Here is a 14,446-nt window from a genome sequence, read left to right as displayed (position 1 = left end):
ATTGCAAGACTACTTCTTACAAGACATGGCTTCTAGACAGGGTATCCTCCTTGATGCTACTTTATCAGATCTCTATAGGTCAGAAACCTGGGTACTTCCAAGAGCTCGATCTGAAGCGATGGTGCAGGTGCAAACATTCCTAACAACAATGGTGCTGCACGAAGGGATGGAGGACGGCTATGAGTGGATTGTCAATGGAGTGAGGTCTAAGAGATACAAAACTGCACAGATATATTGGGAGATTAAAGGAGTAGAAGCACAGGTACCTTGGGCGAGTGTGGTATGGACTAAAGGTGGAATCCCAAAGCACAATTTTCTGGCTTGGCTGTTTATGTTGAACAGATGTCCTACACGCGATCGTCTTCTGGCTTGGGGGCTGCCTGTTGATGGCACCTGCTTGCTCTGTAACTTGGGGCCAGAATCTAGAGACCATCTGTATTTTCAGTGCCCTTACTCCTATAGAATCTGGTCGGAGATTTCTCGGAGATGCTCGACTACGCCCTCCCGATCATGGCAGGATACGGTGACTCAAATGTTGGCTTTATCAGGGAACAGACATGCCAAGCGCCTCATCTTATTATGCTGGCAGGCTGTGATCTACCTATTATGGAGGGAGAGAAATCAACGATTGCACAATCAACGCTTCCTCTCAGAGAATGAGATGATTGCTTCCTTGAATCGATTGATAAAGGACAGAATCCTCAGCTTCCGATCCTCGTCGCCTTCGCTCTCATCCTTCCTCATGCAGAGATGGCTTACAACGGAGGTGATAAACACTACGGACCATTCATAAGGACCCTTCGATTTTCTGGAAAGCCAACTTCACCAAATTATCCATTTAACTACCTGATCTTAATTATGGGTTTTTGACTATGTACGGGTTAAAATGTGGGATTAGCTATAGCAATATGCTTGTAAAACATTTTATTCTTTTTCTATAATATATGCCTTAAGTCAAAAAAAAAAAGTGACGTATTTATATATGGTTTAATATCATAATTCATAAGTATAATCTCGAGAGAGACTCCATTATAAAATACAAACCTCGAAGATGAATGACCTTTATTACAAGGATGTCACTGGTTCTAGCTTTTTTTAAGGAAGTTCACTTTGCATTTACCAAAAGAATGAAAGAAACAATTATTAGACTAAGCGATGCAACAGCAAAGCTGATCTGACCGGTTCATAGATCCTTCTTTCACTGCATCGAAAGGAAGTAAACCGGTATTCTTCTGGTTTACTTCCATCAAATGTTGAAGCCAAACCAGCCTTAATACCAATCAAGCGTTCCAATATGGCTCTCCCACGATTATCTCCAACAACGTTGAGCCTTTTTTAGTGCATCTTCTTTTTATCTTTTTTCTTTTCTTTGTCAAATCAGTGTCTTTTACTAGTTCTATGTGTACACACTCAACTAAACTCAAAGAGATACTCCATTATCAAATAAAAACCTTTTACAAAAGTCCGGAGAGACTTTGCGATGAAGATAAAAAAAAAAAGGACATAATATTTCTACATAATATTCACCCAAAATCGCGGCTTCGCGAGAAAGATGTGAAGGGGATGAGAAAAAAAATCAACCTTTTTGTTTCACTGTATCAGGAGAGAAGATGGAGTGAGTGACATTGTTTTTACCTTTGAGCGAGTGAGCGACTCTGTTTCTGAAAAAACCCAAGGAGAGAATTAGGCTTGGGCGTTCGGGTCTTCGGGCCGGGTTCGGGCCGGGTTCGGGCCGGTTTCTTTCGTGTTCAGGCCGGTTCTTTTAGGGTCCGGGTCTTCGGGCCGGGTTCGGGCCGGTTTCTTTCGTGTTCAGGCCGGTTCTTTTCGGGTCCGGGTCTTTTCGGGTCCTAAATATTTAGATCTAATAGGTACTTAGAAATTTTCGTTCGGGTTCGGGTCGGTTCTTCTCGGGTCTGGATCGGTTCGGGTCTATAATTAAAATACTCATAAAATACCCGTTATTTTTCGGGTCCATATCGGGTCCGGGTCGGGTTCGGGTATTTAGGATCTGAAAAGAACATGATATACTCAATTCCATCAACTTTAGTTGAATATTTGTCATATATATCTAAAATTTTACAAAACAACTTAAATAAAACTATTAATAATTAAAATAAAACATTTTAAAACTCTAAATTTTACATTTTAAAGTTTTATATTACTTTTAAAAAGTTAAAAAATAATAACAAATGTTGTTAACAAAATATATTTTAACTAAATCATAAAATAATATATATAAAATAGAACATAAAAACATCATAGTTTTAGATATACATGTTTTTAAGTCGGGTACAAATCGGTTCTTATCGGGTCGGGTCTATTCGGGTCGGTTCTTTTCGGGTCTGGGTCTATTCGGATCGGTTCCTTTTCGGTTCCGGTTCTTTCGGGTAAAAAAAATTTAGACCTAAAAGGTACTTGTAAATTTTCGGTCAGGTTCCGGATCGGATATTTTTGGGTCGGTTCCGGTTCGGGTCTTCGGGTCCAGGTTAAAATGCCCAGGCCTAGAGAGAATAATGCTTCTTCTTCACACTAAACGACATGGAAAGAAAGAGGAAGCGTTTAAGAGTGAGAGAGAAACTATAGGAAGAGAGATTTTAAAGAGATGCTCTTTTTAGACCAACCCTTAGACCAACCGCAACGGAAGCCCTTAGCGATTCCTAAGGGTCATTACCAAAGTTAATGGTAATATAAAAACTATATTTCAGCATAATTATCTAAGGATCAACCCGTAAGTAAGGGGTCGAGGGAGCTGAACCTTGGGCGACGTGGCAGGTGGGTATTGACGGAAGATTCATTCGTCTTTGGTGTAGACGGAAAAAAAAATTCATTTTCGACGAATGAGAGAAAAAAAAAGAAAGCTGTCGAGAAAAGGCGATTTCCAATCGATTTTGATGAAGGTAAATTGAAGCTTTCTTTTGCTGTTTTTTCGATTTAGATTAGGTTACATGTTGTTTTCCTCTGAAATTAGGGTTCTGATTTGTGTCTTCAATCGATTTGTGGACAAAAACGTTTGAAATTAGGGTTTCAAAGATGGGGGTTTTCAATCGATTTGGGGTTTCAGGTCGTTTGAAATTAGGGTTTCAAAGAAGGGGGTTTTAGATCGGTTTGTAGTTTGAGTTTGAAAACGATTTTCGTTTCAAACAATTTGTCTTGTTTTCTTAAATCAGTTCTTACCCTAATGATCTTTGATTTCTTCCTCACTTTATCTTCCTCGCTTAATCTTACATGATTTCTTTCATGTTTACAGAGACATAATGGGGCAAGATTATTCGTATACACAGCCTTCTTCTTCAGCAGAGTCGCTTGACATGACGTCCCTTCTTGAAGCAGAATGTGAACTGTACAAGGATGAAGATGACAGCAGGATCTTGCATCAAGTGTATGGAGACGAAGCTGATGATGGAATGCCTTCGACATGCTACTGTGGTTCTGATGCAGTAGTTGCAACATCTTACACGCGTAAAGATCCAGGGCGCTTGTATCTGACGTGCGAGAATGTAAACTATGGGGACTGCCACATCTGGAAGTGGTGGGAAGTAGCTGTTACGGAGGAGCTCAGAGACGTTCAGACACAGCTTAGGCTGGTGAAGGAGCAAGCATTTGAGTGTGACCAGAAGCTGATGAAGCTACAAAAGGTGGTGTGTGAGTTATCTAAGAAGAATGCAGTGCTTAGAAATGGCTTTGCGTTGCGCGTCTGTGTAATGGTCGCTGCACTACTCTTGTTTGGTTTGGCGGTGATGTTTCAGTCTGGTAAGTTTCAATATTTGAAATTGTTGTTCTTCTTTATTCAATTTTGAAAAACTATTGACTGTTTGATCACATTTTTTTGCAGGAAGAGTTTCGAAGAATTAAACCAGAGCCCCTTCCGTGTCTGTATAATTAAGGTACTACAGCTACGTCTCTCTGTTTTATCCTAGTGTCTTTTGTTAGTCTAATAATAAATATAACTTCAAAAATAATAATACTCTGTCGGAGCAATTGTGAATGTAATTAACTTTTTAAAAATATTAGCTTGGTTAAATGCTAGTTCTAGTTTGATTGGTTAAATTCTAGTTATAGTTAGCTTTTTTAAATGCTAGTTTGCTTTTTACCTTCCTACCGCCAAGGATTTGATTGTTTTAAATGTTTTAGAGGTGTTATTAGTCTGATTTGATTGGTGTTGAATGCAAGTACTTTGCTTTCCACCTTCCTAACTGCTCGGTTGAAATGTATCTTAGGTTAAAGGTCGCCTACTTAAGGCTATGTGTTGCTATTAGAGTGACACAGAACATTCTCAAAACCATGGATCCTAAAACTAGTTACACAAACCTCTTGTTTAGTCAATCTCAGACTACAGTGGACCTTGATTCACCCGAACCTTTTTGGTTGGGTAGCCAAGGTCCTAATGAGTCAGTTATCGAGCCTGTTGTCGAGTCTGGTGGCGACCCTAAGGAGAGGAGGAAATGGTCTCCGAAGGAGGATAAAATCCTTATTGGTGCTTGGCTTAACACTAGTAAGGATGCTGTCGTAAGTAATGACCAGAGGGCTGGTGCATTCTGGAAGCGCATTGTCGACTACTACAACGCAAGTCCGCAATTGGCTGGGACAACACCGAGAGAGGTTTGTTCCTGCAAGAAGCGTTGGGATAGGATCAATGCTGACGTATCCAAGTTTGCTGGATGCTATGACGCCGCTCTGAGGGAGCAGAGGAGTGGCCAAAATGATGATGATGTGATGAAAGCTGCCATAGACATTTTCTTCAAAACTAACGACTACAAGTTCAGCATGGATCACTGCTGGAGGGAGCTGAGGCATGACCAGAAATGGTGCTCCACCTATGGGCCTAAAGAATGTGGAAAAGAAAAGCGCAAAGGAGACGTGGAGGCTGATGGAGGAGATGAAGCAGAGGGCATACCTATTGGGGTCAAGGCTGCTAAAGCTGCATCTAAGAAGAAGAAAAGTGGTAAAGAAGAGTCTTTGGCAAAGATACACGCAATCATGGAAATCAAAGAAAAGCTGTCTAAACAGAAGGTCTTTGAACGTCTTCTTGGCAAAAAAGAGCCACTCACTGAGATGGAAACATCTCTTCAACTCAAACTCATGGCTGAGATGTTATGAGGTTATGTCTTTGATTGTGAGTAATTACATGTCCTTGGTTCTGAGTAGTTACATCTTGTTGGTATTTCACATGTGTTTCTTTCCACTTCAACACTAAAAACTCTTGTCTTTCTTTTCAGGTTCAGCAGTAGTCAGGTCCAGGTAGTCACGGGTTGTGAAGATGGTCACGGGTTGTGAAGATGGTCACGGGTTGTGAAGTTGCCTGAAGTCACAGGCCCTTCTTTTATCTAGTTTCTGTAGTATAAAGTAGTAGTCTCTTTGTTGTTGCTATGTATCTCGTTCTCATACTCTCCTCATCATCAAACATCTTCTGTAATATTTGCCCACCTACTTCTTGTAATATGGAGGAAAGACCTTGCTTCTGTAATATTCGACTTGCTTCTGGAAACATCTTCTGTAATATTCGACTTGATTAGTTTATCTTTTGGTAACATTTCAAATTCTATTTACTTACTTCTCTTTATAATTTTGTCCGTTTAACATTTTATTAGCCAGTTTGATAACAGACGTTGCTTTTCTTTATAATGAGAAATACATAAATAGGTTTCATAACCTCTTAACATATACTCAAATTTGACATATACATAAATAGGTTTGGCATTTGTTTATCCTTATCTAGTGAACAAACTTGATTTTTATTCATGTGTTTTAAGAATAGATGTAGCTTTTATAAAGTTGCTATTTTGTCTAAAATTATTACATTTTTAGAAGTGTATTAAATTTTCATAATTCAAATGTTTTTTTAAAAAATAGCATTTGTTGTTGATTTTAGATTAACTTATTGAATGTTTTTAGATATGTCGTCATCTTCATCTGATGAAGTGGAGGAAAGACTGGAAGAAATTTTGGAGGAATACACAGAAGATATATTTAACGAGATTGTGGAGGATCAAACCATCCCGCAAAGGAGACGTACTTATAGAGAACGACACCGTGAAGGAGGACACGCGCGCTTATGGAATGACTACTTCAGCGAAGCTGCGACATTCTCGTCTGATCAATTTAGACGCCGTTTCCGCATGAATAAGGAATCATTCTTGTGTCTTGTTCATAGCCTATCAGAGTGCTTTTCATTCTTTCAGCAACGAAGAGATGCAACCGGAAGGCTCGGTCTTTCTGCACTTCAAAAATGCACGGCAGCAATTCGTCTGCTTGCTTATGGTACTGCGGCTGACGCTGTTGACGAATATCTCCGACTTGGTGAGACCACCGCACTTTCATGTTTACATAATTTCACTGACGGAATAATACATATATTTGGAGAGGAGTATCTACGACGACCCACACTGGAGGATCTTCAACGACTACTCGATATTGGAGAGACACGAGGGTTTCCTGGGATGGTCGGGAGCATTGACTGTATGCATTGGAAGTGGAAAAATTGCTCAACTGCTCGGAAAGGACAGTACTCACGTGGATCAGGAAAACCGACAATTTTCTTAGAGGCTGTAGCTTCACACGATCTTTGGATATGACACGCTTTCTTCGGTCCTCCAGGTACCTTAAACGATATTAATGTCCTCGATCGCTCTCCTGTTTTTGATGACATTTTACAAGGTAAAGCTCCAAGGGTAAAGTACATGGTCAACAGACACATGTATAAGTTGGCGTACTACCTCACAGATGGTATATATCCAAAATGGTCAACATTTATCCAATATATCACCCTCCCTCAAAGTCCTGAGGAACAGTTATTTGCTAAATTTCAAGAAACTACCCGAAAAGATGTAGAGCGGGCTTTTTGAGTATTGCAAGCTCGATTTGCGATTGTGAGAAACCCGGTAAAAACTTTGGATAAGGAAAAGATAGGAAAGATTATGAGAGCATGTATCATCCTACACAATATGATAGTCGAAAATGAACGGGACGGATACACTCGTATCGATATATCTGAATTTGAAGAAGGAGACAGCACTAGAACTTCACAGGTGGAAACGGAGAGACCTACAAATCTGAATAATATGTTTCCCAATCGGAATGATCTTCGTGATAGGAATATGCATGCCCAATTGAAACATGACTTAATTCAAAATGTCTGGAACAAATTTGGTGATGAATATTAATAATTGTTGTATCTTTATTCTGAATTATTGTGATTTTAAATTTTTTAAAAAATATTTAATTCTAAGGACTTCTTATTAGGACTCACCATTGTAAACACTTATTTGGTTCGGATCCTTAACTATTTAACAAAAAAAATATTTTTAAATTCCCAAGGGTTCCACAATGGGTGCCACCATTATGGATGCTCTTAGCATTAACAGTATTTTTGATTTATATTTCAACACTACTAATTTATATTTTAACTTCAATAGTTATAAAAAATCATAAACGTATTTTTTTAAATCTTATTTCTTTTGATTTGGTATAACTATTTAAATTTTATTTTATTAAAATTTTAATAAAGGTAAAATTATATTTTATAAAAATAGTTTTAATTATATTATTGTGTTTAATGATTACTTATTTTAAATATATATACATATATATATCTATCTTCCCATCTAATTTTAAATATATACATATCTATATATATATATATATTTACATATAAATATAAATTATAATAAATTTGAGACTTTGTTTGTTTTGGTTGAATTGAAAAATCTTTTTGTTAATTTAAATGATGAAGAAGAAAAGACAAATTTAAATAATGTTTAAATATTTAACTATCAAATTTTTTTTGGATTAGTGTTACTTTATTTAGTTTATTTTTATTAATGTGAGATACATATATATTATTATTTTAATTGTGATATATGAATTAATAATATATTTAATAGTTTACCATAAATAAATATTTATATGGAAAATTGACATTAATGATGATATATAAGTTATTTTTATTACCATATTTAAAATTTCTGCAAAAAAAATTTAAATTTTTATAAAGAAATTTTACATCTCACAATTAACATGATGTCATGTCACTATTTTTTAAAATCATGTCATCTATTTTAAGTGCCATGTCATTTTTTTTTCAGCGACAATGATTATAGTGACGACATGTTTATAAATCACTTCGCAAATATAGTCTAGGGGATTTCTTATGGCATATATATGGTGGATATTTTCTGAAAATAAATTATAATTTATTTATAAGGTTATATATTTATTAAATAATTTGTAATTAGAATAATTTATGAGTATAAATTAGAATTGTTAAATATGAATAACAAACATAAGTAAGTCATATACTCGATTAGATAGTATTTAGGTTATAACTATACTTTGTATATTAAAAATTAAAACTGTGGAAAATAAAGAAAAATAACAATATAAACAATGAGAAGCAATTCATAATTTCCTACTAATACTATTAGAGTAAATTTAGAAAAAAAAAACTCAAACAACATAATATTGATGCCAAGACAAAAACATATTTTGTAAAAGAAATTTACAATATTAATAAATATTCAATAATATTACTGTTTACCTCAGTAGCTCTGCTCATACCTGCCCTACTACAACTTAATCTATATTCTTAAAAGAAAAGTACCCATTAAAAAATACCCCTAAGTTTTCTAACTTATTTACATTTCCATGCTACTGAGAATTAAATTAAACTACCTATTTTAATGCTTGTCTTTTCCAGTTAAATTAATGAGTTTTCCTTAATCAAATTTAAACTTAATGACATTAAATGAACCTACATATTTTAATGTTTATCTTTTCCAGTTAAATTAATGAGTTTTTCTTAATCAAATTTAAACTTAATGTCATTAAATGAACCTAAAAATACATCATATTTAACGTAGCTTATTACGGGCGAGTACGACCCAATAATGAACTTGAATTTTATTTTTACGAAAACGTGAATCACTTGACTTATGTAATATTTAAAATATATTAACTACAATATAACAAATGCATATAATCTACCTATGCTTTAGTTTGAAATGATCATGCTCAAGTTTTATATAGTCAACTTACATCATGCATCGATCGATGTACAATATTCAAACCACCTATAGCTTTCGTTTTCTTTATAGGATGTATCAACAAACCAATCATCTTATTGATTTTCTAAGCTTTATAAAAAAAATCAATAAATACAAACTCAAAATCCAATATCTTCTATTAATCAAAATAAAATATCTTCAATGTCGTATCTTTAATGTACCTATTAAATATAGAAACTATAACCATAATTACACTAATTATAAGAATATATTTGACTCCAACCAATTGATCTATTACTTCAATAATTGATTTGCTTGCAGAAGATGAAACAATAAATTTAAAATTTATAAGAATATAAAGATATAGAGATTCTAACCAATTGTCTATATTTGCGTATGATTTTCGCATAATAATTTTCAAATTGAACATTGAAAAAGATAGAGAGATTTTTTTTAATCTTTTACCGACACAGAACTTAAACAAAACGAGTTAAAGGTAATTTTTTTTTGTTACACTTCCCGGAAAAAAACGGTTACAACATGAGCTTTCATAATATGGTCTTTTAATATATTAATGTTATGGACATTTAATAATTATCTTGACGAAAAATGAAGACTATAAATAATTTATTATTAATAAAATTATGAAATTATTTACAACTTGATGACTAATTCATCGCCCTTTTTTATATGTTAAATTTTTCATAGAAGTTTAAAAATCATTTTATTTTATTTAAACATGTATAACTAATTTATAATCTTTAAAATCATACTAAGTCATAATATAATATTTATTCATATTTTACATTAATAACTATTGTTTTTATATATCGTCTACAATTCTCTAATTACGTCTATTTGTTCAATTTTTATATGATATCGAATATTTGTCATAAATGGATGGTTTAAGATGACAAAAAAATTATTTACTTGGTAAATATAATACATCAAATATTAAAAATACATCATTTAGTTAAATAAATAAACAAAAATCAAAAATTCATATTCGCGCTGGCGCGGATCAGAGTCTATTCTTTTTAAAATGCTGACGAAAACCATTATGTTGAAACTTCTCAGCTTGTACAATGGAGTTTTGGCTCACGTACAGAGATGCCTCATGCCTCCTACTCTTTTCTTACAGCAAAAGGACATGACAGCACTGAAACTACATGTGCTTACCTTTTCTTAATTTCGTCCTGATCAGCTTTTCTCTGCTTTCTTAAACATCAATTTTTGTTTATGTCTCACTTTAATTTAATAGTATTTCTTTCATTTAAAGTCGACCCGTCTTTTCATTAAATTATTTCAAATTAAACCAAAAATAGATTATTATTAATGATCAAAAAAATTATTTTATATAAGAATTACAAAATAAAGATAAATGAAAAATATTCAAAACCTAAACTCATTAGTATTAGGAAAACTACTAATACATAATAATGGAAATATTACATCTACTAGAAAAAAGAAAGAGTTTTCTTTTCTCTAAACTTTGTGGCCGCCTTTTTCTCTCCTGAAGTCGGCTCTCTCTCTCCTCTCTCTAGGCTTCGGCCATCTCTTCATTTTCTAGGTATTGGGCCGGTCTCGGTCCGGGCCTGGTTAATGGCAATACACTCTATGATTTATAACACTCCTCCTTGGATGCCATAACCATACAAGATTTGTAGTACGCTTCATGTTGCCTCATTAAAACCTTATCAGAAAAACCGAGTGGGACAAAACTATGATGAAGGAAAAAAAGTACAATACGCACTACTCCCACTGATGTGAACCTCAATATAGGTTCCACATTCTACGCATCTTGGTGCGTGATATTTTCTGTATGTACAGGACAAAAACCACAATATAACTCTCTTAATAGTTGAGAAACAAATGCTACTATGAACCTTCTAAAAATATTAGTTTAGATAGATATATAAAGCTCAAAGTGAAGTATTTATATATGGTTTAATATCATAATTCATAAGTATAATTTCGAGAGAGACTCCATTATAAAATACAAACCTCGAAGATGAATGACCTTTATTACAAGGATGTCACTGGTTCTAGCTTTTTTTAAGGAAGTTCACTTTGCACTTACCAAAAGAATGAAAGAAACAATTATTAGACTAAGCGATGCAACAGCAAAGCTGATCTAACCGGTTCATAGATCCTTCTTTCACTGCATCGAAAGGAAGTAAACCGGTATTCTTCTGGTTTACTTCCATCAAATGTTGAAGCCAAACCAGCCTTAATACCAATCAAGCGTTCCAATATGGCTCTCCCACGATTATCTCCAACAACGTTGAGCCTTTTTTAGTGCATCTTATTTTTATCTTTTCTTTTCTTGGTCAAATCAGTGTCTTTTACTAGTTCTATTTGTACACACTCAACTAAACTCAAAGAGATACTCCATTATCAAATAAAAACCTTTTACAAAAGTCCACTTTGCATATACCAAAAGAAAGAAAGAAAAAAAGTATATTTAGTTGAACACAAATATACAACGCTGATCTGACTGGTTCATACTTCATGGCTCTCTCCCTTTGGCTACGTTAAAGGGAAGTAAACCGGTATTCCTCTGGTTTAATTCCGTCAAGTGTTGAAGTCAAACCGGTCTGGTATAAACTAAACAAACCGAGCTTTCGGATATACTCTCCCACGATTTCTCCAACAATGTATGAGATTCCAGAAGAGACAACAACAATAGACGTGTAATAAGCAGCAGAGTTGAGATAAGGTTTAGGGGATGGACGTACGTTGATCGGTTTGCGGACGTAGACCTTGATCATACCGAGCATGATTGCGCAAACCAAAGAAACCGAGAAACCCGAGACGAGCTTGTAGTTCTTGATTCCGGTTTGGTAGAAGGAAAATGCGTAAACCAGCGGAGCAATTAGGCCGAAGAAAACGTAAGACAGGACCGCTACTAGTACATGCAACCGGATATTGTCACGTCTCCCTAACAACTCATTGTACCGATCTTTCTCTTGATCTGAACTGTTTCTTAGATCTTGTAGCTGCAAGAATAAACCAGAACCGGTTAAAATCAAGATACCGGTTAATTAACGTAAGGGTTTATAGTCGTTTATTACGTTTTGAGCAAGGACGATGAGACCACCGGCTAAATTTGCGACCGCAAGAGCCAAGATATTCTCTGAAACAATCAAAGTTTCATAGATTAGATCATTTATTTATGTTACTAATCATTTTTTCTTATCAACTTTATGTTACTAATCATCATGTAGAATAAAGACCAATAAGATGACTGGTGCATACCGGTGGAGGATCCGGAGGCAGAGGCGGAAGATACAACGACGAGGCTGGTGATGGTCTCGGTTAAACCGCCGTAGACAGTGCTCTTCAATAGCTCAACGAGGAATCTTTCACGGTCCAGTTTATTTTGAGGCGGTGATTCTGATTCTGTGGTGTTACTACTCTCCCTAGACTCTAAAAGTACTTCAACTGCATACAATTGTAGATAGTGTGATGCTTATACAGTTCAATAAAATTAGATGACATTTATACCCAAAATAAATAAAAATTGTGTGTCATTGTTAATAATATGTTTCTTTCAATTCATGATAACGTACCTGGCTCATCATCTCGTCGTAAGAACCTGGTTCCTGAAATTTAGTATTAAGAACAGGGGTCACGTTCTAAAAGTATTAAGATTAATATGAGAAGAAAAAAGTTTAGAAACAGATTGATTTTACCTAATCTGATGTAGTACTTTAGGCAGGCCAAGCAAGCGAAGAGATAACCCTCCTCTTTATATTCTTGATCTTCATTCTCAGTTATAAGCTTCTTAGGGGTATGCACCTTAACATGTGGTTCAATCTCCTCGATGTCGCTTGATTCATCAACGAGCTTCCCATGTTCTTTTTTCCTAAGAATCACTTTCCTGGTGATACAAGAGCTACAGCTTGGACAGTAAAGCTCGTACTTTTCTTGTATCGCAAGCAATGTCTCTAGGTTTGATTTTTCTTCCGAGTCAGATGATGTTCTCTCGCTGTTTTTATTTTCGTCTTTTTCTTCTTCTTCTTCTTCTTCTTCTTTGTCTTTGTCTTTGTCTTTGTCTTTTTCTTTTTCTTTTTCTTCTTCTACTATCTCACCTTCGTCTTCGTTATGGTGCCTTTCATTCTCTACACTGGGTAAGTTTGTGGAGTTCGACTCCAACCAATTATAACCGGATTCTTCGTTTGAAACGGGTTCGTTAGGTGAACCGGTTTCTTCGTTTCAAACAGGTACATTATTTGAACCGGTTTCGCTCATATCATCCAGTATTACTGGATCCGAACTGGAAGATACCGATCCTATGCTTTCACGAACAGACGCGTCCCCTACGAGACCTAATCAGACCACAAAATAAACGAAAGTTTGGTCTACCGGTTATGCAGGATTTTGTCCTGTTAAGAAAAACTAGGTGTAATTTGCAAATTCAAAAAATACTAGACGCAATTGGAAATTAAAGATATCTAAAAGCACCATCGCTGTAAAAAAAAAAAAAAAAACGTAAATGAAAAGGACAAGTTGACTAAAAATACCTTGAGATCCATCATCCTGCTTCTCGGTGGTCTTGTCCTGCTGCTCCGTCGCCGATGTAACCTTTGCTGGCGCATTTAACACATTTTTTATGGCGGGAAGATTATATTTGCCAAATCTGAAGGTGTCGAGAAGACCCACCAAGAAATCTGCATCTACGATTTCACCTCTCTCCCCAAACTTGCTTCCGTCAGCTGGTCGGTCCATATAGACACACCACCAATGTAATGAAACCAATGCCACAGATATAAAAGGAGAATTCAGCTTTTGCAACTTTTTCTTTTGTCCTCTCGAATCATCTTTTATCTTATATAGTATATAACATAAATAATTCCCACGAGGGAAGCACGAGGCGTTAAATATTTTGTTATTATCCTATAACGAACATCTTTTGGATCTTTTTTATTTTCTTCGTAAGTTATTTCTTTTGGATTTTTATGAGTTGATACATATCACTTAGGAGTAGAAAATGTACAAATACGAATCAATTTAAGCTTACGTTAGCTATAAAATTTCAAGAAAATATGTACATTATGCTAAAAGAAAAGATTAAACATTCTCTTGGCAGTAGAAAGTGTTCTAAATATTTTTAGCAAGAAAAAAAAGTGTTATAAATACTGGAATTACCATTTACCCAATATAGTTCTCACATCTGTGATTAGAACTCACCATGTAACGTGATTGTAACATGAGTCGCACGAAATGAAAAAAGAATCTCACATACAATTAAAATTCTTAGAATGTGTGGTCAACTCGCTAAGACAACGCATAATGACAGGGTGGTGTACCAAACTCTACAGTTAGTTGGTCGTTAACTAATATGAATTATCCATATTCAAAACGTGTAGAAAGAACAACAACTGGTATGTAGCCCATTAAACAAATAACGAGGCCTATATTTTGCACTTCACAAACTAAGCCCA

General features: G+C 35.1%; 1 protein-coding gene and 1 pseudogene across 1 annotated transcript; one reads left to right on the top strand and one right to left on the bottom strand.

The window, feature by feature from the left end:
• Positions 1 to 4,206: 4,206 nt before the first annotated feature.
• On the top strand, positions 4,207 to 5,097 carry LOC106425111 (glutathione S-transferase T3-like). Its single transcript, XM_022706582.2, has one exon. The coding sequence runs from the start codon at positions 4,207 to 4,209 to the stop codon at positions 5,095 to 5,097; it is 891 nt and encodes a 296-aa protein (XP_022562303.2).
• Positions 5,098 to 11,372: 6,275 nt separating this feature from the next.
• LOC106416062 lies at positions 11,373 to 14,142 on the bottom strand (annotated as a pseudogene).
• Positions 14,143 to 14,446: the final 304 nt, after the last annotated feature.

The sequence above is a fragment of the Brassica napus genome, chromosome C7 (genome assembly GCF_020379485.1).
Source record: "Brassica napus cultivar Da-Ae chromosome C7, Da-Ae, whole genome shotgun sequence".
NCBI classification, from domain to species: Eukaryota; Viridiplantae; Streptophyta; class Magnoliopsida; order Brassicales; family Brassicaceae; genus Brassica; species Brassica napus.
Note: the sequence above shows the minus strand (reverse complement) of the source record. Positions and strands in the feature narration are given on the sequence as shown.